The sequence below is a fragment of the Pipistrellus kuhlii genome, unplaced genomic scaffold (assembly GCF_014108245.1).
Source record: "Pipistrellus kuhlii isolate mPipKuh1 unplaced genomic scaffold, mPipKuh1.p scaffold_m20_p_24, whole genome shotgun sequence".
In the NCBI taxonomy this organism is placed as follows: domain Eukaryota; kingdom Metazoa; phylum Chordata; class Mammalia; order Chiroptera; family Vespertilionidae; genus Pipistrellus; species Pipistrellus kuhlii.
The window spans coordinates 10,970,275-10,995,983 of record NW_023425523.1 but is presented as its reverse complement, the minus strand read 5'-3'; the positions used below and the strand labels follow the sequence as shown (position 1 = coordinate 10,995,983).

At 44.7% G+C, this 25,709-nt stretch overlaps 1 protein-coding gene across 2 annotated transcripts; it reads right to left on the bottom strand.

The window, feature by feature from the left end:
- Nucleotides 1-3,556: 3,556 nt before the first annotated feature.
- Nucleotides 3,557-6,482, bottom strand: NHLH2 (nescient helix-loop-helix 2). 2 transcript variants are annotated; one of them, XM_036452650.1, is made up of 3 exons: nt 6,345-6,482; nt 5,619-5,939; nt 3,557-4,164 (listed from the first exon to the last, which is right to left on the bottom strand). In XM_036452650.1, exon 3 carries the CDS (start codon nt 4,154-4,156, stop codon nt 3,749-3,751), a length of 408 nt encoding a protein of 135 aa, XP_036308543.1. In that variant the 5' UTR covers nt 4,157-4,164; nt 5,619-5,939; nt 6,345-6,482; the 3' UTR covers nt 3,557-3,748. The 2 variants fall into 2 exon arrangements, with proteins under 2 accessions (XP_036308543.1, XP_036308544.1); XM_036452651.2 differs by lacking the exon at nt 6,345-6,482 and having other exon boundaries at nt 5,619-6,176.
- Between the last annotated feature and the right edge of the window lie 19,227 nt (nt 6,483-25,709).

The following is a 25,709-nucleotide window of genomic DNA, read 5'->3' as shown; positions in this document are numbered from 1 at the left end:
TGTGTGTGTGTGTGTGTGATAGACACTGAGGAATCGAGAATGTTTTCAGGCGGGGTGACATGCTAACTTTCAAAGATGGTCCTTGGGGCAGTGTGAGGACCGACCTCCATGTGCTACAGAGTGTGGGTGGGGGGACTGTGGAGCCAGACCCACCCATGTGCTGTGAGCAGTCATGCTGTGGACAGTGGCGGGCTAGTCCCATGTCCCTGAGGAGGGACTGCAGTGACTTCTATGCACTTGACCTGGCAAGCAGAGCAGATACTCAGTCCCCCCTACATGTGTCCCCAGTCGGGTGGTCTGCGCTGAAGCTTCCGTAAGCACCTGGGTGTGAAGATGGGGTGCAAGGACCAAGGGGTAGGGTTGTGCATGGCACAGCTGCCTCTGGAGCAAGTGAAAACGGTAGAGTGTAAGGACATTGATAAACCCACAAATGTGGCTTCGTGACCCTGGGCAAGTTATAACTCTCTCTGAGCCTAAGTTCCCTGTATGTTAAATGGAAAGAAAAGTACCTACCTCATTGGGTTGTGTGAACTCAGAGAGATAATTCATGGAAAGCATGTAATCAGTAAGCATGGAGCACACACTCATACATGTTAGCTCTCAATATCCCCACTACAAAAAAATGAAGGAGCTAGCCCTGCTGGGAAAGGGTATTAGCTGTGTATGCACTCCAGTCTGTGTCCCCTCCTCCTTGGCTCCTGCCTACCCAAACCTCAGTGGGTGGAAATCCAGGTCCAGAGGTGGACAGCAGGGGTGGGGACTGGATAAGGCTCGGCATCACAGAGGTCACCTCTGTCCTTACCAGGTCAGAGCAGTCTGGGGACACCTGTTCTTGGGGCAGGGCCCCACACACAGGGTTCACGTGGGAAGCAGGTGTTTCCCGCCCAGCCCTCCACCTCTCTGCAGCCTCCTTTCTCTCAGACCCACTTGCCCTGTCTTCAGCCTGCTCTTCCTTTCCGGACCCATCCTGCCACCCTCACTCTCAGCTGCTGCCCCTCCCTTGCTGAGGACTTTCGCCCCTTTTCTCTGGATGTTTCCCGCAGTGGCAGAAGTCAGGCAGACCTCAGGGCGTGGAGGTTTCCAGCACAGGTGGCCTTGTCAGCTGGACCAGGTGGGGCTAGGGTTTTCTGGGGAGCAGTGATGCCCTGGCCATCTGAGCAGCTGGGGCAGAGAGGAGAAGGTGAGAGCAGCAGCAGAAGGAGCAGAGGCCCCAGGTCTGCCTAGGAAGAGAGGAAGCTGGGGGACGGGACCAGGGTGTTGCCAGTGGGGGATGGAGAGTGATTGGCACAGGGTGTTTTGGTGGCATGAGCACAGCACAGGTTAACAGGTGGCAGCGACTGCGGAGGCTGCTGGGTAGGCAGATCGATCTAAAATAAATCCCCACCAGCACTCCAGCTATCATCTTCACAGTAAAACCTGAAATTAAGTGTGCATCCCTACTGAGCACCTCCCCGTGAGGAATGGGAAGCCTGACTGACTAGGTTTCTGTGAACCTCACTTTAGATACCTGGGTGAATGTGGAAAACACTCCAATCCCAATCCCATGTATTATAGGCACACCACCAAGCATCCACTTAATTGCATTTTTCACTCCACAACCAGATTGGGTGTGATACAGTCCATATTTCCTAAAATTCTCTAAATGTGTGCATGTGGTTTTTAAGTTCCACTTGTCTCCTGCCGGCAGACAGAATATTTCACATTGTCAGACTATTAGCTTTTGTAGAAGACATTCTTCGTATCTCAAGGTTGGCCCAGGGCTAAATTTTTTTCTCTTGTTTGCAGGTGTCATGTCCTGGTTAGACGTTTGACACCTTGATCTTAATAAGTGTCATGAGGCTGGAGTCATCGTTTCAGGGCCTTCTTCCCACATAGCCACGTGACGGCGCAGGGACCGAAACTCCCTCAGGTTCCCAGCGCTAATTTGAAAAAGTTGGGTTAGTTACTAAGTTTCTGTTCAGAGCGGAAGAATCTCTGATTCAAGTAATATTTTCACAGGAACCCTATAATCTTTCCTCGTGGAGGGAAACGTGATCTGTGCCACCAGCCTAGCTAGAGACTGATGAATGCTCAAGTTCAGGAAGAGCATCGCATATCCCATGATAAATATGTTAAGGCTCTGTTATGTTTTCTTTCATAGTTCCTTCCTGAGGAATTGAGTCTGTTACGCTAGTTCATGCTCAGCCAGCATGTTCTTTTTTTTTTTTTTTTTTTGACAGGATGCTTAAAATAAAGGAGAGAGCTTTACTTGATACCTTTATTTATATGCAAAACAGCGCACCATTCATGAGATATGAAAAACTCGTCAGATAGAAACCAGATTATATCTATTTTTCACTACAAAATATTGCATTATATAAAGCAACAGAGACACAAAAAAACCCTGAAAAAGACTAAAATCTTTGGATAGCAGGTGTGGTTCCCCACCCCTCCCCCCTTATCTCTAAAATACACGCCTCATTTTAAGAGTTTCACAGCTGAGAACAGGAAACATTTTCAGGTTATAGACTTTTCTTTTTGGTTGTCACGGAGGAAAGTAGTTTCTGAATTCTTTTTTTTTTTTTTTAGGAAAATAACTTAATTTCCTAAAATCATCCCAGGCACAAACATCACACATACATACACAAAGAAGCTACTTGCCTTATAAACAGTTTGTAAAGTACTTTTCAGACATAGCTACAGATAAGAATAACAACACTTACTTTTTTAAAAAACTATAATAGTGAAGTGTTAGTGTTGCTGATCTCACCACAAACAAACATCTTAATATATAAAATATGTTTAGAAACAGGGGGAAGTGGGACTTTGTTATGCAAGTGCAATATAATTAGAGCCAAAAGAAAGACCACAGTATAATCTCAACAAACACGTAAAAAGTATTATTCCACAGGAAAAAGTGTAAACACTCGACTATAAATTAATTGGCACAGAGTATCCAAAGTAAAATTATCACCACTCTGAAAAATAAATGTCTTGGAAAAAATACTCTACTCCTTCTAACATAAATAAAAATAGCTTGTCTTTTTCTAACTGCACCTATGGGTCCACGCATTTAAGGTCACGAATAGATGTTTTTGGATATATAAGGGGCACTTTGCCTGAAAACACAGTCACATAGTAAGTTGTCCATTTAAATATGGATTTTCCTGTCTACAGGAGAGTCATACTTCAGGGCTCAGTTCCCACCAGCTCGTCCCACACGGCTCAGTTTGTTCTCATCACACCTTTTTGAGCTTACCAAGTATGCATTTGGATTCTAATCTAATCTTTCTTTTCGAATCTGAATAGAAAGTTTCCTGTTCCACCTTCAAGTGCCTAAAATCTCTACCCTGGAGGACATTCCCTCCTTCCCCTCTGGATGTTTGGTGATTTTTCAATTAGAAAAATCCAGATCTGCTAAAGTTTCTGCCCTCATTTTTTCAAAACTCAAAGATTCGTGGGAGATAAACTAAGGAGAACTCCCAGTCTCCAATGAGCTAAATGAAACACCTTTAAAGGGATTCTCACTCAGGGAGGGGAGGTCTGGGGGTGGCCAATCTCCAGCGCCTCCCGGAGGTCCGCAGGCCTGAGAAAGCCACCCCCCTGCAAGCCCCACAGCTTGCCAGACAACCCCACCTTCCAGAGTAAGAAACCTTCCACCCTCCTCTCCCTGCTGAGCCCAGAGAACGCAACATGTTGGTAACTTCTTCCACCGTCCGAGTCTCGGGGTCCCGGACATCCAGACCCGCGGCCTCCGTAGCGCCCGCCCCTACACGTCCAGGACGTGGTTGAGATAAGAGATGTAGCAGATGGCCAGGCGCAGGATCTCGATCTTGGAGAGCTTCTTGTCCGGGGGCAGCGTGGGCAGCAGTTTGCGGAGCTCGGCAAAGGCCAGGTTGAAGGCCTCCACGCGGATGCGCTCGCGGGTGGCGTGAGCCGATCTGTACTTGGCCGTGGCTCGCCGGCGGCGGCGCTTCTCCTCGCGGCTCAGCTGCTGCGGGTGCGGGTAGAGCGCGGCCCGGCCGCCGCCCTTGCCGTCGCCCTCGGCCTCCTCCACCGGCTCCAGGTCCGACACGCTGCCCAGCACCTTGGCGTCCGCGCCGCTCAGGGACTCCGGGTCCGAGTGCGCCGAGCTAGGGTGGTCCGAGTCGGCGGCTTGGTCTGGACTCAGCATCATTTTGGAGGCTGAGGGGGAGTCAGAAAATCAATCAATAAAAGGAGCCAGGGCCTTTGATAGGTGCGGGAGCCGGGGAGGGCCTCCTTCCCACCCCAGGCCATGCTCGGCGGAGCTGGCCCCGCGGGGAGGGAGCCCTCTCTCCCAGGCAGGCCCGCATCCTGGACCTGGTACCTCGGCCTGCAGGAGGCCCGGTCCGGCCTGGGTTCTGTGCGCCTCGGGCCATAGACCAACTCCATCATTCTGCCTTCCTCACTTCATTTCCTTCGTTGACAAATGACGAAGGATGAACACATCTGGCTGGGGGGTGAGGGGAGGGAGGAGAGAAGGGGAAGGAACCCGGTCGGCGGGCCTCGCTCTCTTCTGGGGCACAGGGTGGGGCACCCAGGGCTGGAGAGGGGTTGGGTCTCGGGCAGAAGGGGAGCAGGCCCGGAGCTCAAAGGCGTCCTGGTGCCCCCAGTGCTTCTCTGAAGTCATAAAGAAACGGCTAAACAAACGTGGAGGCTCCTTTCAGCACAACAGAGACGCCCGTGCCCTCGCAGGCGCCCGCAGCACCATCTGTCACACAGACACACACATCAGGGACCCGAGCTCGCGCTGAGACAATGCGCCCGGCAGCCTGCCCACCGCTCCCGGGGGTGCGCTGGCGGCCGGGGCGCCCCGGGGAGGCTGCCGAGGAAGGGGCCGGAGGAGGTGGGCAAGCCTGGCCGGAGCTACGCCTCTGCCCGCAAAGTTTGGGTGCCGAGGGGCCAAAGGCCCAGCAGGTCTGTCCCAGCTTTCCTCAATGCTGGCTTCCTGGAGCGATCCCCTTGTCCAGCTCCTCCGGCGTCTAGAGTTGGCCTACTGAGCGCCTTTGGGGAGGGAGCCAGCCATGATCGCTGGGCTCCGGGGGAATTCGGGTCTAGAAAGGGGCCGGCACCTGCAGGTACCAAGCGCAACTGCTGCGGGGCCGGGGCCCTGCCCGTGCAGCCTGGCGACCTGGTAAACCCGGGGTTGCTTCCCAGAGACAAAAGCGGGGATGCTCGATCCGCTCCTAGCACCGCGCTGGCTTAGGAGCGAATTTGGCTTCAAGGCGGCTTTCATTTCCCTGCGAGAAAAACAAGTCCTCTAAGGCAAAATAAAAACAAACCTCCAAGTGGATGCATGTGATTCCCTGCGGGCTTTTAACGGATACATTTATAAGTAGAGCAACTTGCGCCTATGCTCCGCTTGAAAGGGTATAAATAAATAAGCCAGAAAATCAGAACAAGCCACTGCAGTTGTAGCTCAGGCAGAAAGTTCCTGGATTGCCCTCAAAGCATGATCAATTCTCCTCCAGGTATCTTTTTTTAAAAATATGCATAAATATGTCGTGTGTATATTTTATTTATCATTTGCCTGAAATGCATCTGTCATTTCAGGCAAATGTTAAATAAACTAACTTAGTTCCACACTGGGGGAAAAAAATCATTTAAAGGAGTCTTACCTTGTAAAAGCCTTTTCGATAATCTTTTCTCCAATCTTTTAGAGTTAAAATTCCAGGGAATACAGGGGAGCGACCCCGAAATATATTAAAAGCAGAAAATATTTATTACATTCAAATATGAAAAAGCAGCTGTCATCTTGCCGGTGCCGATAATATCAGGATGTGGATCAGTGATTGTTTACTTAGCTGATAGATCAAAACGCCTTTGCCTTTTAATTGTTCACAAACATTTTGGGGAAATCTGTTGTTGATTTTTTTTCTTCCCCCAAAAAACCACAGGAGGTGTTGAAAAGTCGCCCGCTTTTCTCCTCTTCTAGGTCTCTATAAATAACAAAAGAGATGCAGAGATAAACACGGTCACTTCAAAGGGCTGATTCCTCTACTTTCTAATAGCGGGAGAATCAATAAGAAAGATGGTTAAGATACGATACGGCTCCTGTAGGATTCCTTTTCCTCCCCTCCATAGGGCTGAGCAGAAACTGGGAAGTACACGGCAGAGATGCGATCTGGCTCAGAAGTGATTTTTTTTTTTTTTTTTGAGATAAGGCTTTGTTCAGCTGATGTCTCCCCAGTTCCCAGGAACACAATACTATAACTCGGGGCTAAGCGCGTCTCTTCCTCTCCCCGCATTTACTTGGATGTTGTATAAACAGACACCTATTTCCAGTTTCAAAGTCTTTCAAGGCTTGGTTACATCTCCCACCCCCAACCCCCTCCTTTCTTTACCTTGTAGCAAAATAGACATAGTCAGTGGCGTGGAGATGCCTGGAGAAAGGGTGGTGGAAAGCGAACGCCTCAGTGGAAACAGTGGCAGGGAAGCTGAGAAAGACGGGAGAGGGTGGCAGAGCCCAGCAAAGAGGCAGAGATGCGCGCGTAGCTTCTTAGCTCTCCTGGTACCAATTGATTCAGCCTGGAGATGGTGGAAGAGATAAAGGCTTAAGAAGGGGGATGGAATTTTTTCCCCCCTAAATTGATATTTAATGGGAAATCCTATTGGACAGAAACCTGGACATGAGTCACTTAATTGGACTTGACATCTGTCACAGTGTTGGAGTTTTCACAGCCCAAATATTTTAGTAGATCGGATTCCCACTGAATCTGTGCCATAAAATATAACCGTTGAAAGCAGTCCATGATAGAAACTTTAGCCTCTAAGCAGAATATGTGGCCATAATCAGGCTGTTTCTCTTTTTATGACTATTGATGCACGTAAACAACACATTGACTATGGGAAATTACCCTGGCATATTATGAAACCAGCATCTTCCTGTAATGCGTAGGAAAATACTTGTGTCCAGACACGGAAATATATACACTGTGTGTGGTACTGCAATAAACATATTCAGATATGCACTAGCCACCCTTTTTAGTGATCATTTCCACTTTAAATAACACCTCAACAAGGCTTGATTAAGCTTATTCCCATTTTTCAGAGATATCTTGCCACTGGACTAATTTTCCAATATATGATAACAACAACAACAACAACAACCTTTCAATAGCTTGTCATAAGTGGAGCTGGGAACAGAATCCATGCATTATAATGGCAGGGATCACCATAGGAGACCATTGGACTCTCTGAATGTTTATTTTTCTCTTCACCCTCTCATTCATTCAGCTTAAACTGTGGCATTCCCCATGTGTTGATTATGCAGCTCATTCTTGCTTATTTTCATCTCCGACTTTCGCTGTGTGACAGTGCATTGGGCCAGGATGTAAACACATACAAATCACCAGTGTATTCCAGCACATAATGCCTTTGCCTCACCCGACCCCATGCCTCTGAATTTATCTGCCTTATAACAAAAGGGGAAATCTAGTTCAATTATTTTGCCACTGTGAGCTGCCATCAATTACATATTATTTGCAATTATTTTAGCTTTTTTTTTTTTTTTGATAGTGCAAGCATGAAAGAAATAGAGTATTATTGTTCACCACCGCCCTCCCTCCCCAGTCCCTGGGGGAACTTTGGTGGAAAGAGGAGCCCTCACTTGCCCTACGAGCTCAGTTTTGTCCGAAACACAGGCTTTGTCATCAGGGGAGGGGGTTGGTTAGGCTGCCCCTGGGAGTGACCCTCATGGCTGCCACCAGTCCTGGCGCCTTTGCCCACATTTTTCATTCTACTGGGGATTTCTGGACCAGCAAGGGATGGGATGAGAGCAATGGGTGCCTCCACCAAAAATGGACACCAGTACTTTCCAGCTTCACCTCCACTGCACCCCAGCACAGAGGGACTTAAAAAAAAAAAAAAAATATATATATATATATATATATATATATATATATATATATATATATATATAATTTTTTACAGAGAGAAAGGAAGAGGGATAGAGAGTTAGAAACATCCATCAGCTGCCTCCTACACACTCCCCACTAGGGATGTGTTGAACCTGGGACCCTTCAGTCCGCAGACTCATGTTCTATCCACTGAGCCAAACCGGTCAGGGCTAGAGGGACATTTAAGTGGAGGCAGGGGCCAGCCACATTCAGGCGGCCATAGAACAGGTGAGTGGGTGAATTAATTTCTCCAGGTGGTGAAGAGAGGGAGAGGGAAGTTTCCCCAGCCTGGCCGGGAACAGCCAGCACTATGCATCACCCACACAGAACTCCGAGTGAGCACACGGCCGTGCACCCAGGGGTACCTGTGTTCCACACCTCCCGCTCCTCACACAGGCCAGCGGGCTGTTACAACACCCCACGGACTGGTAGGATGAAAAGCCTGGTGGCCCTAACTGCCATAGTCCACATGGCAACTGCTATAGTGGAAAGTGACTGGTATCTGTGTTTACCCTGCTGTTGGGGGGGAGGCAGGACAATGAGGGGGACATCCCAGGACAGGTTGGTGTCTACTATGGTGTGTGTGCGTCTAGACACATTCTCTCTGCCATTCACGCTTTCTGATTCCGCACTTACAACCTTCGGGTGCATAAGTTCATACACGAGGAAGCCTATGCAAACAGATACACACTCAGACCCACATATAGTCAGGCCTGAACACACTGTCATGGTCACAGGCATGAACTCACACTCACACATTCTCTCTTCCGGGAAGGCCTCCCTGTCTCCTGCTGCCACCCCTCAGACCTCCTGGCACAAATGGCCCTTCCTTCTGTGCCCCGAAGGCCCTCTCTTCCCATCTCCCCACAACACATTGTGTACCATGATTCTTGGTTTCCATACTGTGTCTCCCACTGGGCTGTGATGCTTTCGGGGAAGGCCTGTCGCTATACCTCAGCCCTGGTGTTTGGGTGTGACATATTATACGTACTCAGTGCTGCCGAGACCAGTTTGGCTCAATGGATAGAGCGTCAGCTTGGGGACTGAAGGGACCCGGGTTCGATTCCAGTCAAGGGCATGTATCTTGGTTGCGGGCATATCCCCAGTAGGGGGTGTGCAAGAGGCAGCTGATCGATGACTCTCTCTCATCGATGTTTCTAGCTCTCTCTCTCTCCCTTCCACTCTGTACAAACTCAATAAAATATATTTTATATATATATATATATATATATATATATATATATATATATATATATACACACACTCAGTGTATTTATGTTGAGCAGCTTCCTGTGCATAGAGGCACCCAGGATGTTTGTGAACAGAAATACTTCCACCTAAAGACACCCATGGTTCCAGCTGTATCACTTTTATCTCCTTGTGAGAATAGTAACCCTGCCCTACTCAACTCCACCGGCTGGTTATCTGAAAGTGTTTTATAAAATACAAAGCACCATACAAGTGAAGCTATTGTGGAATATTAGGAGGTAACTAGTGATTTAAAAAGCCAGACTTTCTGGCTCTATCATATGCTACCTGTGTGAATTTAAGTGAGTTACTTAGCCTTTCTGGACCTTAGTTTTGTAGCTACAAAATGAGAATATAAAAAGTATGTTGTTATGTTATGCCCTATGTTTTTTTTTCTAAGGATTAACAAGATAATCTGTGTAAAATGCTTAAATTAATTCCAGAACTCATGCTCCATAGTGTTGGCTATTAATATTATTAATAACATTGTTATTATTCAATATAAATACATATTGAGAGCCAGGAATATATATGAAATTACTTGACATAGAAATACATCTAGTATATTCACTCAGTGTGTGTGTGTGTGTGTGTGTGTGTGTGTGTGTGTGTTGCTATGGTCACACACATGGGTTTGTACTCCTCATGCATATGCATTTTCTCATACTTTACACAGATTCACTCATTTTATCTTCACTACAGGCTATGAGGTAGGTGCTGCTCTTGTTCCATTTTGCATATAAGGAAACTGAGACATAGAGAAGATGGTAATCAACTCAAGTTCACCTAGCTAATAAATGATGGGGGGGGGGGGAAACCAAGAGTTAGACGCAGGTGTTCTAAATTTAGAAACTACAACCACAATGTCTTAGCTTCTATTGTCATGGTGTCCTACACAAATACACTCATGCAGAAGAATTAGTCACCAAGCGACGTGCATGCTCTGAGGGAGAAAAAGACAAGCATTTAGACTGAAGCCATATCCCACCTGCTAAAGTTTTTCCTCAGGGGGAAAAAAATGTTCCCCTAATATTTCCTGGTAATTCTGAAGGCAGGAGCATATTTCTTGGACTCAACACATAGTAAGAAGAGGTACCTTGAATGTTGGTGAGACACCGAGAGAGCATTTTGCACGAGGAAAAAGGAAAATCCAAGCCTCCACAAGGACTCGATCTGATTTCTTATGATAGAGTTCTAGCAGGACCTTCCAGTGGGTCACAATGAAAACTGATAGCACGGTCCCTGGGGCTCACCAGGCTGCTGCCCCTTGGTTTGTCACATCTGTTCCCGTTCCCAAGTGCCAGGATGCGATGAGGACCTATTTACTCAGAAGACTGTGGCCATGGCGCCTGCGTGCTTTAATCAGTTCTTTTTTTTCTTTCTTTCTTTCTTTTTTTAATATATTTTATTGATTTTTTTACAGAGAGGAAGGGAGAGAGAGAATTAGAAACATCGATGAGAGAGAGAGTCATCGATCAGCTGCTTCCTGCACTCTCCCCAATGGGGATATGCCCGCAACCAAGGTACATGCCCTTGACTGGAATCGAACCCGGGACCCTTCAGTCCGCAGATCGAGGCTTTATCCACTGAGCCAAACCGGTTTCGGCTTTAATCAGTTCTTGAGGTGGGCCTGCGTCTCACCACTGAAAAGCAAATATTGTCTTGTTTCCCTTTGCATACAGTCTCAAGACGATGCTCCATAGGTTAGAGCACTCCCTTCTCATAAAAACCCTTGTTTACTAGGTCGGTAGGATTAGGGGTGATTTTTTTTTTTTTATCCTCTCAAAAATATTCTTTAATGTTGACAGGAAATTCTTTCACAAATAAGCATTTTTTAAAAGGTTACAAAAAGGTCATTTCCAGGAGGAAAAACAAAATATTATGGAGAGTTCCCAGCACAGGGGACATGAGAACAACAAACAAATGGATCAAGAAATGCCAACCTACACCTATAAGAAGATGGCCAGATAGCTTAACTTCGGTGAATAATCAAGCAGACAGAAGGTGTTGTGTAGATAAAACTTACACATCGTTAATTAGCAAGGCATTATTTTTTCATTCAAATGTTCTCGTGTTCAGCAGATAAGGCCTCAAAATAGAAATGGCTCAAGGGGCATTTCAAAGTCATTGTTCAACATAATGATGTACCTAAAAAAATATTTATGTCCCATCTTGGCCATTGGACTTGACCTTGTTTGTGTCTCATTTCTGCAGGATTGTGAGTTACGAGGGTTAATTTAATAAACTGATCTCTAGTAAGGTAACTGTGGCTAGTAATGCCTCATTACTCTTCCCTGATATCTTGGGGTGATATAAGTATATATTTTTTTCATGATCTTCTCATGTTTGAATCTAAAGGGGTTTGTGAATTTCAGGTCTGCAGAAATTTTAAGTGGAGGCTGCCTAAGGAGCTATTTGTACTTCATAGGCTAGACAGCCCCTGCCTCCACTTCCCTCAGCTCAAGGATTTTTATGCACAATTAATGATGGAGAGCTTATTTCAAGCATGTCATACTCATGGCCCATGGGTTGCATGCCTTATTTATTTGACTTGTGTTAGCCTTTGAGTTTGACATGCTTGCCTTAGTCCATGGGGTCTTTGACAGGTTTGGTGTCTGTGGTAGACTGAAAAAGGTGTTCACATCAAATCCCTTGAACCTGTGCCTGGTACTTTAAATGGCAAAAGATGTGATTAAATATCTGATTAGGTTAAGGGTCATATACTGGTATATCCAGATGGACCTTCCAGGTAATCACATGTCGTTATAAGAGTAAGGCAGAGGGAACTTTGAGAGAGACACATATAGAGAAGGTGATGCAAAGATGAAGCTGAGAGGAGATGAGGCCACAAGCCAAAGAATGTTGGCATGACAGCCACCAAAAGCTGAAAAGGGTAAGAAATAAACTCTCCCCTAGGGACTCCAGAAGGAGTATGGCCTGAGGACACCTTGATTTCAAACTTCTGGCCTCCAGAACTGTCAGAGAACAAATTGCTATTGTTTAAGCCACAAGAAACCAATACCACCTATTATCTTGGGTTCAAATCCTGGCTCCAATTGTTAGCTCTGGGTAATCTTAGACACAGCTTGTTCTAATCCTCTGCCTCCTCATATAAAAAATGATAGCATTTGTGTAAGGAATCTAGTGAATAATGTTTGGCACCCAGTAATATTTCATGAAATGTTGGTGTTTGTGGAAAAAATAATTCAGTGGTTAAAACTTACATCAGTATGTCCACAAACACAATGAGGTTCTGAGCTTACAGAGGCATTTTCTATGCATGTATGGAAATGTGCATGTGCTGGTGGGTGTGAGGAAATGGCATGTAACTGGGTGATGACTAGTTAGAAGGGAGGGAGTTGACAGTCAGGGGATAAGAAATTGTGTTCAATCCCTGACTGGTTTGGCTCAGTGGATAGAATGTCAGCCTGTGACTCTTGGGTCCCAGGTTTGATTCCCATCAAGGGCATGTACCTTGGTAGCTGATCAATGTTTCTCTCTCATCAATGTTTCTGACTCTCTATCCCTCTCCCTCCTCTCTGTGAAAAATCAATAAAATATATTTAAAAAGAAAAAAGAAATCATGTTCAAGGTTTATATATCTTGAGGAATATATCTGCCAAGAAAGACTCCCTTTGGTTAATGTGGCTCAAATTTCCTTTTAAGTTTATTTATTGATTGTTTTTAGAGAAAGAAAGGAAGGAGGAGGAGAGAGAAAGAGACAAAGAAACAGAAACATTGATTTGTTGTTCCACTTATTTATGCATTCATTGATTGATTCTTATATGTGCCCTGACTGGGGATGGAACCCACAACTTTGGCATATCTGGAGGATGCTCTAACCAATTGAACTACCTGGCCACATGTATAACCAGAGTCTAGCAGCCATTGCTCCGAGGCCTGTCACATGTAAACACTGACTATTAGGCAAGAACCATTGACTGAGCTGCTAGCCTCCTGCACTGCGATCCTGCCACCTGAGTCAATGCTTATAAAAGAGTTCCTGGAATAATATTTCAACCAATGAGGTGAGACCTGCCCCTCCCATAAGAGCTGCACAGCTATATCCTCATTTGCATCTTTATTAACCAACCAGAACAGCTCTGTAACAACCAATCAGGATATGAGATTCCAACCATTCAGGACAGTGCTATTTGGGCCAATCAAACTGTGAATTAGGATTCCTCCTTTGCATAAAAATGGATTAGTCAGGGACCAGGGAGGGCGCTTTCTCTATATAATCTGACTTCCCCTTTGTCCCAGGGGAGTGTATTTTCCATTTCTTCTGGAGGCTGCATATCCCTAGTTTGCAAACTGAGTAAAGTCTCTCTTTTTTCTGCATCCCAGATTGGGGTCTTCGGTTGGCTTGGATTGCTGGCAGTGAGCTTTTATGGACAGGTCAGTGAAGGTTGCCAAAGGATTCTTTATTATTATAAAGCAGATGGAAAAGGTCCTTAGAATGTAATGGGAAAATTCCCTGGTTTCTTCTTAAAGGGCTTAGGTCTTAAAGTCCACATCCATATTTCAAATCTCATAATGGAAATCTAAATATGCTCTTCATTTATAGTTTGTCAGCCGAGGGAAAATTGCAGAACGGGTCACAGCCATGGGAAGATTCTGGGTTGCTTCTGATAAATGGCTATTTACACACACTGAGCCAGCTCTGGGGTATTCTCGGGGCATAATTTCATAGCAGAGTTAACATCGTCGCATAAAATATGACAACAGGTTTTGCACTGCCAATCTGAAACGAAATTGCAGCCTTCTCTAATGAGCAAGTAAGGCCCAGAGGCAGAATGGATTGAGCTGTACCAATACCTGTCGCCTCCAGTCTTTGGCCCTTTGAGTGCAGAGGGGAGAGATGGCAGAGGTGACAGAACACTCCTGATTCTCTAATGGCACCTGCTACCCACTTTGGGAGGATCAGGTTCTCACCTCTACGTTACAGGCACCACTGCCTTCAGCATAGAGGCATCTTCTCCAAAGCTTGGGTGTAAGTCAGAGTCACACCTCCTGTTGACTCGGAGCACCATGTCATCGGTGACACACCTTTACTCCTTTCGATCTTCCATGGGCAAGGACTCGGCCCTCCCTCACCACAATCCTCAGCTCCGTTAATGATTCATGAAGGACATCCAAGCGCCCCGGAGGTGGTCCTCACTGGAAGGAACTACCAGAGTTAATATTTTAAAGGGGCCCTTTTTGAAATGAAAATACTCGCAGCCGTGTTAATCTCTGGTCACCTGGGATTCTGTGTCCTCTAATTGTGGGAGGGAGGGGCTCTTTGTGTGAGCACACCTGCATGCTCCATGTTAATTTTTCTTGGTGAATGAGCTGATCTCACGCTAAGTGAAAGCAAAATATATTCTGTGCTTAGCTCGAACCTGCCTGAATTTCTATGTAGTGAACCCCATTGATTCCAGGAATCTGAACAATGGTGAGAGATAGAAGGGTATACTAGATCATGTACTCAGTTCTTCTTGTTTTATTCTGTTATAGCTGGTTGGTCAGGGGCACCCATTTTCCCTCTGTTGGTCATTTTAGACATAAAGAACCTTCATTATATTTGCTTAACTTATTTGAATATACATTTGATTTACATGATTCCTCATTCCCTCCTCCAAATAAAAGGCCAGCTGGCACTGCACACAGGGAGGGTTCAGCAGCCACAGGGTTGCTGAAACTCTGCCTCTATTGCTCTGGGCAAGATGGTGCTGGGGCCCGGCTGTTCCCAGTCACAGCATCTGCTCCGTGGTTTCAAATTACTTGTTAGTGGCAACGAGGAGTGAAAAGAGAAATGCTTACATGTTCTAACCAAACTTCATGTCTCTGAGTCCTCACTTACCTTTTTCTTCCATTAACATCTCAAAATAGACTCTGCCTTCCCCTTGCCCACTATGGGCCAGCAGGTAAAGTCTTAGAATAGAGTACATTGATTAGAATGTGAGGCAATTTTGGAAGGAAAGCTAGGCTGACGGAAATCTAGAAAGTTATACTTTACATAGTACATTTCCATTCCCTTTCAAAAGATTAAAACATCCTTCGTTAGACCCTCTCCTCACTCAGAATCCCTGGATACCACTGATCTGGTCTCTTTCCACACTTTTGCCTTTTCTAGAATGTCATGTGAATGGGATCGTATAGTATGAGATCCTATGATACTGAGATCTTTCATAATGCGTTTGACTTCACCTATGTTATTGCGGTATTCACAGTTCATTCATTTTTATTGCTGAATAGTGTTCCATTGTATGGATGGATCATGGTTTGTTTACCCATTCATCCATTGAAGCTATTTAGGTTGTTTCTAGTTTTTTTGGAATAATGCTGTTAATAAACTTTTATTTACAGATTTTGTGTGAATGTAAGCCTTCATTTCTCTAGGGTAAAAAGCTAGGGGTGGCATTGCTGGGTCACATGGTAAATGTATATTAAACTTTATAAGAAACTTCCAAACAGTCTTTCAAAGCATCTGTACCACTTTACATTCTTACCAGCAGTGCACGAGGGTTCCAGTTGATTTACATTTTCAACAACACGTAAAATTGTCATTTCATTTGCATTTCAGTACTAAATTATATTTAAGCAACTTTTTATCATCTTATTAATCTCATTAACCACAAGCATCTTACTTGCTATCCATATATCTTCTTTGGTAAAGTGTCTGTCAACATTTTTTTTTTTTTTTTTTTTTACCATTTTTAAATAGGTTGTTTCTAATCATTGAATCTTGAGTTGTTTATGTATTCTAGATTCAAGTCTTCTTTTTTATATGTGATTGCAAATATTTTCTCCCAGCTTATGACCTAACTTTTTATAAAAATTTAACAATATCCTTTGCAGAGTAAAGTCAAGTTTAACTGTTTTCTTTTAGAAATTATCCTATTTTCCTGTTTCTAAGAGCTCTCTGTCTAACTCAAAGACACAGCGTTTTTTCCCTATGCTTTCTTCCACAAGTTTTAGAATTAATTTTACATGTAGTTCTAAATTAGCCAATTAGTTCAGAATTTTAGCTAATTCTACGTTTGGTTCCATGATCCATTTTTATTTCAGCTTTGTTTTGTTGTGAGGCACAGTTCAAGTTCATCTGCATTCTACTATGGAGTCTCTGGTGAATTTTTCCATTCTAAAATTTCCATTTTGTTCTTTTGTAGCTTTTCTTTTGTTGCTGAAAACCTCTATCTTCCTATTTGTTTAAAAATATTTACCTTTACTTCTTACAGCATGATTACAGTAGCTACAGTAAAGTCTGTCCAATAAGCCCAATACTTGTCATCTCAATGTTGGCTTCTGGTGATTGCTCTCTGAGAGTTGTTTGGGATTTCCTGGTCTTTGGTCTATTGAGTAATTTTTGGTCATATCTTAGACATTCCAGACAGCAGGTTATGAAACTCTGAGGCTTGTTTAAATCTTCTAGAAAGTATTAATTTCTTGTTTCTATATTGTTCTTTACCTCCTTTTTTAATTTTTATTATTATTATTATTTTTTGCTACGGTCACATAATTCCTCTTTACTTATTTAGTTATTAAGGATGGAATGTTCTCTGCCAACAATGCTTTGTTATAAGGTTTTAAAATATTGTATTGATTTCAGAGAGGAAGGGGGAAGAAGAGAGGGATAGAAACATCAGTGATGAGACAGAATCATTGATTGGCTGCCTCTTGAACGCCCTCCACTGGGGATTGAGCTCGAAACCTAGGCCTGTGACCTGAACGGAAATGGGTCCAGTGACCTCTTGGTTCCTGGGTCTACGCTCAACCGCTGAGCTACACACAGCTGAGCAGGAATCTATTGCTCTTTTCTGACTCCCTCTGTTCCCACCCAGAGCTCTGACAAGTTTTCATCTCAACATTTTCAAATTTGGTTTCATTTAAAATTTTCTATTTTACCCATCTGGATTTATTTTTATATATTGTGTGTGAGGCAAGTACTATTTTTTCTTTGTTTGCAAATAGCCATATTTTTCAACAGATTTGGATGGACTGAATCTTGTTATAAAATTGGACCAAAAGGAGTTGGTTGGTGGCCAGATCATTACATTCTAGGAGACTGCTGTGGACCAGGCCTGTTAAGATTCTGGTTAATGGGGGTGAATGTAAAGTCCTACACGTGTTCCTACACAAGCAAATACAGTGGAATGAGCAGCAGAGAGAGGCGCCTGGCAGTGGCCTATTTGACGTGCTGGAGATGTGTCCATCGGTTGAAGGCTCAGACTGGGTCACTGGTGCTCTGCGCTTTGGCTGTAGTGGGAATGAGGGAAAATACGTGGGGGTTTCCATTTATTGCATTTCATCAGTGATTGCGGGTAACCAGCTCGCCTCCAGGGAGTTGCTTTATTTATTTATTTATTTATTTATTTATTTATTTTTTACTTTTATTCCTCAGGGATTTTTGAAATATGTGCTACTGTTTACCTATATAGCAAAAGACCCTGGACAGCTGCCTCACATCCCCTGTGAGAGGATTTAAGAACAAATAAGGAAACAAACAGGTCATTCTCTCCGCTTCACTGTAATATCTGTGTCCTCTCATTTAGTGTCAACTTATCAGATGCCACTCCTTGATACTGTCAGGATTATATATATATATATATATATCAGCCTATGACTCCATCCTCCCTAACCCAAAGTTGTCCTTTCTGAAGTATTTCCTCCATTCTGCGGTGGTCTGATGGAAGAGAACTATGACATTAATCCTTAGAATTATAAGGAGAAAATGAAATAGGTTCAGAAAAAGGAACTGAAGACATACAATCAGTAAATTATAGCTCTATCATACAAGAACTTCAGTCCATCTACCGATGGCTCAGGGACCTCCCTCTCCCCACTCTGCCAAAATTCTAGGATATTTTTTAATCTTTGTTCTGGAGAATTAGGATTTGTAGACTCATGGGCACACATATAAAATCTTTAAAAAATGTGCCTCCCTCCCCCCATATTAAAAGCAGAAGAGATGGCCAAACAGGGAGGCCTACATTCCATATGCACCAGCCAGCTAACCCATGGGAACCACTCCTATCACTCACCAGTGCTGGAGAAAGCAGTGGCTGCCCGGGCAATGAGATGCCAGGCATTGTAGGTAGGCACGAGTGGGCCTGCACTCACCAGTCTCAGGTGCAGCCGCATTTTCCTAGGAAGCCCCCACCATCTCAATCATGCTACCAGGGAAGAAATTCTCTTCCCTCTTTTCCCCCCCAGAACCTATTTCCCCCGTAGCCTTTAAACACATTAAACCACTGTTAGCACACAGAGTGGGCATCGTGTGAGCATAAGATCTAATCAGAGCGAATCTGCTGGTCTCCAAAGGCTTCATTCTTTTTGTCTCTTTCCTCTGTTTTCTTGTTAGACTGAAGAGCCTTTTTTGACATCCTCATTTGTTCTGCTGTGTAATAGCATGAGAGCTTTCCGAGCTGTCAACATCTGCTCCGCTCTGGAGAGCTGCAGGGCCGAGCCAGCGAAGCAATCATCATTATGCCCGAATGGGCTGCAAAGGATGGGAGAGATGAGGAAGACAAGGAAAAATACATCCGGTGCAATGATGTTCTAACCTGTGAATGAGTGAGTGTGTACGTGTGTGTGTGTGTGTGTGTGTGTGTGCGCACGCTCGTGCACGCGCAGCCTGTGCATATGCATATACATGCACTGAGGCCATACACATGTATACATCATGGACACAAATCATGGCCTGGGAACCAATCAGGCTCAAAGGTCTCCAAAGTCCCCAACCTATACTCCTTTCCCTGCAAGCCCACAGTTATGTGCGTGCTGCTTTCCACATGTGCAATGTTGGTTTGCAGATGCTGGGGAGAGGGACCCTTTTGCTGTCCCCCCACCCTTATACACAGCTGGTTAGGCAGGCTGCAGGCATGTCTTCTTCTCTGGGATAAACTGGTCTCTCTGGGAAGATGCTATAAGTCTTCCTGATTGTCAAGATACTAGTTATTAAATAACTGGTCTGCTGGCCTCCTACTAATAATAAATAGTGGCTGGCTTCTGTTGAATGCTTAGTGTTTGCTTGGCACTGTGTAAGCCCTTTGTGTGCAGCATTATTCCCTCTTTTTTATTTTTGATTTTATTGGAGAGAGAGAGAGAGAGAGAGAGAGAGAGAGAGAGAGAGAGAGAGAGAGAGAGAGAGAGAGAGAGAGAGACATAAATTTGTTCCACTTTTTTTATTCATTCATTGGTTGCTTCTTGTATGTGCCCTGACCCGGGATTGAACACACAACCTTGGTGTATTGGGGCAACACTCTAACCAACTGGGCTACCTGGCCAGGAAATGCTACAAGGTGGGTGTTGCTATGATCCCATGGTCAGTGAAAAGATTAGGACATGGAGTAGTCCCACAGCAACAAAAGGTGGCTTCTGGGATTGACCGCAGGCCTCTGTGGCCCCAGCACCTGCATTCCTAGCTACTAGGCAGTACTCCAGAGGCCTTGCTTGTTGCCTAACAGAGGCTGATGTCTTAAGGCTGTGCTTACACAGGAACAAAAGAGCAGGCCATGTCATTCGTTGGTGAATCTTCAGCTAAGCATGGCTGTTCAGTGACACACTTGGTCAATTCTGAGAACAACCTATTGGTATAATGAAGAGAACTGAAATAAAATAAGACTCCAAACCAGAGATACCATGGTATTTTAAAATTGGTTTAACATTATTTTGCAGAATCCAGGAATCATGCTGAGGCCAAATGTCTTGAAGTCAACTGGAGCCCAGGGTGAGCCAGCCCTACATCCCAGGTGAATCCCAGGGACCTGCTCGGTCCTGAAGACAATGCAGTGCAGATGGACTAGGTGTCAGCAAGGTGGGAGGCAGGTAAGGCCATCCAGAGAGCATCTCTTTCCTGTCCAGGCCATCCACCTCCACAACCTGTTCCCACCGGGACCCAGTCCTCAACTTGCACCGTAACGTCCTCCTCTCAGGCCCGGTCCTCAGAAGGCTGATGGCAGGGTGAGCTAAAGACAGGGGTGCAGAATGTCACACAGCCAGGCTCAAGAGCGGGAGACCTGAGCTTTGCCGGTTCAGCCTTCCCCAAGTTAGCATTGTCAAGTGAGAGAGAGTACTCCGTGCTGTCCCAGGGAGAAAGGGGAGGAAGAGTTTGACCAAAGCAAAAACAAAAGCTTGGGCAGAAAAAAAGGCAGCAGGGATTACTCTTGGGAGGGAGAAAACTGCCAGAGCTAGCTGCGGAGACAAAAGAAGAACCACATGCGACACGACGTCTGTAGGCAGCTGCGTGCTGAAAGGTCACCCCACGGGAAGAGTGGGCAGCCAGCGAGATGGAAAGTGCCAGCTCAATCAGCATCGAGGAGAGCGGGCTGCTGTGGCCAGGATGAAACTGGAGCACAGCTGGGACCCAGAAACGTAAGTCCCTCGTGCACGTGCCCCGCATTGGCGCAGACGCTCAGGCCCAGCTTGGGCCAGAGTCCGCTGTAATAGCCCCACCACAGTGATGTCCACGCCCCATTTTCGCACGGTACCACCAGCAGTCATGGAGTGGAATGCACCGGGCACGGGGGTTTGTATGCAGTGAACCTTCTTCCACCTTTGTAGACAGCTGTAAGCCTTACATGAACTCTAGTGACAATTTGGGAATTCATAGGGTCTCCGGAAACTTCTGTATGGCCTTGCCGAGTCTCCGGGCTTCGTCACCTGGATCTGTGGTTGATCTTCCCAGGTGAGTGGGAACAAGGTGCCCATAGCCCGCCAGCTCTGAGACCCCTGAGGGGCCGGTGGAACAGGCCCTGGTCCTCACTGGGAGACGCACAAAGAGCTCCCCCTGAGAGCAGCCTTGCCACCAAAGGCCATTGCCTGGCTCAAGTCCATCCTGTCCTCAATCCTCACACTGCAGTTCCAGGGCTGCTGCTCTTGATTTAATTAATTCTCAGAGGAAGAAGGGACTATTAGCACATCAAACGGGCCCTAGCCGGTTTGACTCAGTAGATAGTGTGTCGACCTGCGGACTGAAAAGTCCCGGGTTCGTTCCCAGTCAGGGCACATGCCCGGGTTGCAGACTTGATCCCCAGTAGGGAGTGTGCAGGAGGCAGCCAATCAACGGTTCTCTCTCATCATTGATGTTTCTCTCTCTCTCCCTCTCCCTTCCTCTCTGAAATCAGTAAGTATATACTTATGTATATTTCAGAAAGTATCCTTGGTAATAATAGAGTAAAGACAACCTCATTTATCACTTTCCAGTTTCAAGGAACGCCACTCAGATGTGCTAACCTTTCCCAGCGAGGCGTCAAGTGGGAAAAGTGAAGCCAGGGCCAATCTGTGAACTAGTTGATGCTGAAAGCCGAAATAATTTCTATAACGCAGATACTTTGTTAAAATTGCCCCCAAATCTGAAAACTGCCAGAGGCATGTACGTGACTTTCCTCGCTCCCTCCTCCCACCTGAAAGCTTTGGTGGGAGCCTGCTGGGCGGATAGCTCTCTTGTGTGCATCTCCAGGGAGCACTTGGTGAAAATGTTTTTAGAACACTAATTTTTATAACACCCGCGGGAGAGAAGGTGCGTATTTACAGCAAGTCAAGGATGTCTGCAGCCCATTTCTGTCCCGCCTCACAAAGAGGAGAGAGGGAGAGCAGCAAATCCAGAAAGGTTAGGAGCCGCCTGAGGTTTGATTCAGGAAAGAAAGCGCCTCTGAAGGCGGGAGACAGAACCAGAGTGTAGGCTCCCCCCCCCCCCCTCGGTGGCTTAAGACACCCCAAGGCAACCCCGCACCTCAGGGAGAAACCAGGAGAGGCTTTCTCTGTGGGGCAAGCGCAGGGGGGGCAACCGTAGGTTTCCGTTCTGAGTGCGCAAAACACAGAGTTTATTCCTGCGTGATTATTTATTTATTTATTTGCATCACAACTATAAACCAACTTTTTGCACTTTTGCCCACCCCTGTGTTCTCAGTAAAATCTAGCCAGTCTTTCTAAGGGAACTATGACAGTTAAGACCTGTGGAGTACTTTTATAAACTAAAATTTCATTCCTTTAGCTAAGAAATATATATACATACAATACATATATACATACACACACATATACACACACATACACACACACACATTATTAATGTTGTCTTGTATATAACACATTCAGCCTCATTTTCTGAGAAAAAAGATACTGGACATCATTTGAGTTTCTTTTTTATGGTCACCAGCTGGCACAAAGGAACCCAGTCTTATCATCTGGAAACTAGAGAACTACGTTCAGAAATGAACAAAGTATCACTCGGACAATTAGAATGCCTTCTGTGGAGGAGGGATGGTGCCCATTGCACCCCCTCCCCGACCCCTCCCCACCCATGCCTGCTCCTATCTCCTCCTGCCTCTGAGAACCCCTGCTCTGGCCACCAGCAAGCCCCTGTGCCTCAGGATGCTGATCCAACCCAGCTCCTGCCTCCACTCGCTCCAGAAAGGGCTGGATCTGACCAGGGCTCACCTCACCCCTTCCCCGGGGCTGTTTCAGAAATGAGACCATATGATGGTTCAGGCCAAAAGGCACAGGGGAGGTTTTCTGGAGCTTCTGGGGGAAATCCTTGTTCAGAGTCCGCCCTGGAGAAGGGGTCTCTGGACAAGGCTGGTCCTGGGTGTGAGACCACCGCTGTCTCGCTACCAGGCTGAGGATGAGGCTCCTGTGAGCAGAGGGCCGAGCCAAGAGATAGGGAAATGGAGCCATAAAACCATCTATCCCAAAGCCTCTAGTATGCCTGGACTTGGGTTTTGTGAGCTATTTTATCTTATTTTACAAGCCAGCTTGAGTTTTCTGTTGTTTGCAAATTAAGGAAATGGAACTAATACAAGTTGTCAAAAACTAAAACCTTCTACATAGCACTAACAACAAAGCATTTTGCTTACATAAGGAAAGAGTGCGAGGTTGACTAATGGATAAGAGAAGGGGAACTGCATTGTAGTATAACCGAGACGGCTATACTACAGAGCGAGTGACTGAGTTATGAATAATTCAGCACCAAACCTAAAGCACTGTCATCACTCAGAGAGTGTGGTTCTGACTAGATAAAATGACCAAAAGTTTTAAAAACAGGTGTCTACTATGGTCAGCGTAGGATCCGTTAAAGAGAATGAAGTAGATATAATCTAGTATACTGTTTAAGCCCTGGCCCATATGGCTCAGTGGGTTGAGCATCTTCCCTTATAGCAAAGTGTTGCTGGTTCAATTCTCAGTCAGGACACGTTCCCCGGTTCTGTCCCTAGTGCAGGTGCCTGTAGGAGGCAACCAACTGATGTTTCTCTCACATCAATGTTTCTCCCCTCGCCCCTTCTTTTCTCTCTAAAAATTAATAAGAAGTGTGTGTCCATTGCAACCTAGGGCAGAAGGGAGTTTTCTCTCTTGTCCAGGGGCAATAAAAAAAAAAAAGGAGAGAGAATCAAGATGCCCTAGTCAAGAGTCCAGAGACTGCTCTGACAATAATAATGCAGTTCCCAGTGGAAGTGCATGGCTGGAAGAGGGTCAGTCAGATTTGTGGAAGCCATGGTGAGTTTTGTGCATAAGTGAAAATAGAAGGCTTCAAGAAATTGGGGGAAAAATAATGCTTTTGTGAGAATTAAAATTCACAGGGTTATCCAACAGTTAAGTAAAAATGTTGTGGAATGTTTTGGATTTTGTGATGCTCGTGGCATTTAAATGTAAACTTTATAGCACCTTTTTCATTCTAAATACTCTTGTCCTTGATTTTGTATTAGTAATCTTGTCTTTTCTTTTTAAAAAAAAAAAAAATTCCTTAAATGATATATGACTCAAATCCCAAAAGCAATAATTTATTAGGGGAGATCTTGGATCCACCTCTGTTTTTATTCATTCCAATTCTGGGGAATTAAACCATTACTCAGATTTTAAAATATACCACACACACAGAAGAAAAATTTATAAAATGGGTGAAATGAACTGAAATGGATTTTTCCATATTATCAATTTTTCCACAATAGCACAGAGACCTGGCCCTCCTTAGGATGTTGGTGGGAGGGTGGAAGGTATGTGTGCCAGGGATGGGAGGACATTAACACGGATCTGAATTCAGAGGCTTCCTTAGGGGTTATAAAGTGAAAAAGGTGAGGGTCACTGCCCTAGGCAACGGTGTCTGGAGAACAGAGGAAAAATTATTTTGGACTTGAAATGTCTTGGACTTAAATCCCAGTCCCTCTGCGTACATAGTCCTGTGACTGTGAGCTGTGGGAGCCTTAATTTTCATGTTTGTGAAAACAGGCAGAATTTGAAGTGTCTTTGAGAGCTTTTGTAGGAATTTCATGCTGCTATTGGAATTAAATGATGCTATAAGAATTAAATGAATAGGACCGTTCAAAAGAGGAAGTGCCCTCGGTAATAGGCGTTCTGTAAACGTTTACTTCCTTCTGCAGAACACGCAGCAAGGTGTCCACTTACGCAAAGAATGGACATTTGTTCTGGTCGTGAATGTCGGTGCACTTGCTGACAATGCCGGTGCGTTTGGACAGTCTCTGGGAGTTAGGTTTCACCCTTTTGCCTTCCCCTGAAACTAATACTGCCAAATAGGGTCATGACGTGTGCGGGGCAAAACCAGAAATAAGAATGTCTGGTAACATAGCAAACACAACTGGACAATCAGATAACGTTTTACCCTTATATTGGCAAAGAGTAAGAAGGATGAGAATGTCCACCCACCGGTGCTAAGGTGTGAAGAGAGGAGAGCTCTCATAGCATTAAATAGTTGGAGTTCAAGTTGGTGTAACTGTTTATAGGCCAATTTAAAAGTAGACACTCCCTCTACAAAAAAAAAAAAAAAAAAAAAAAGCAAAAAAATTTTTAAAAACATTTACCTTGCATTTAAAGCTAAACAGATGCCTACTTTATGAGCTGGTAATTCCACTTCTAATTTACATTAAAAAAATGCATGCATATATCCTCCAAATGACACATTCAAGAATATCTATAGCAACTTTGTATAGCCTAAATGTCTATTACAGTAAAATGACTAATAAATTGTAGTGTTTTAAAAAAATAGAATACCACATAGCAAAAAAAAAAGAATGAATCACTACTATATGCTACAGCATGGATGAGTCTCACAGACATGTTCATTGAAAGAAGCCAGAAAAAAAAAAAAAGTCACACACACACATCATTCCATTTATATGAAGAGCATGGGGTAGGTATTGACTAAGAAGAATTATTGAAAGAGAATTTAGGGAATTGCACATATTTAATACGTTAATCTGTTACTGGTTATATACTTGCATATATATATTGAAAATTCAGCTAGCTGTACACTTAAGCTTTATTCACTTGATGTATATATGCTGTACTTCAATTTAAAAGTTTTAAGAAAACATATCCTCTGACTTAGCAATTATGTTTTCATCCTAAAGGAGAAAATCAGAGGCTGACAAAAAAATTTTACATCCAAGAACCATCACCACAGATTATTTATAGCAACCAAAAATCTGGAAATAATTCAATTCAATCATCAGGAAGTGGTTTAAATAATTAGACCTTCAAATAGTAGAAAGCTGTGCAGGCATGAAATAAGATGAATAGAAGAATAATTTAAAACATAGGGAGTTATTCCTAATCATTGTATAAAAG

Excerpts from the sequence above, each read along its gene's own strand:
- NHLH2 (XM_036452650.1), bottom strand. The coding sequence starts at position 4,156 with ATGATGCTGAGTCCAGACCAAGCCGCCGACTCGGACCACCCTAGCTCG.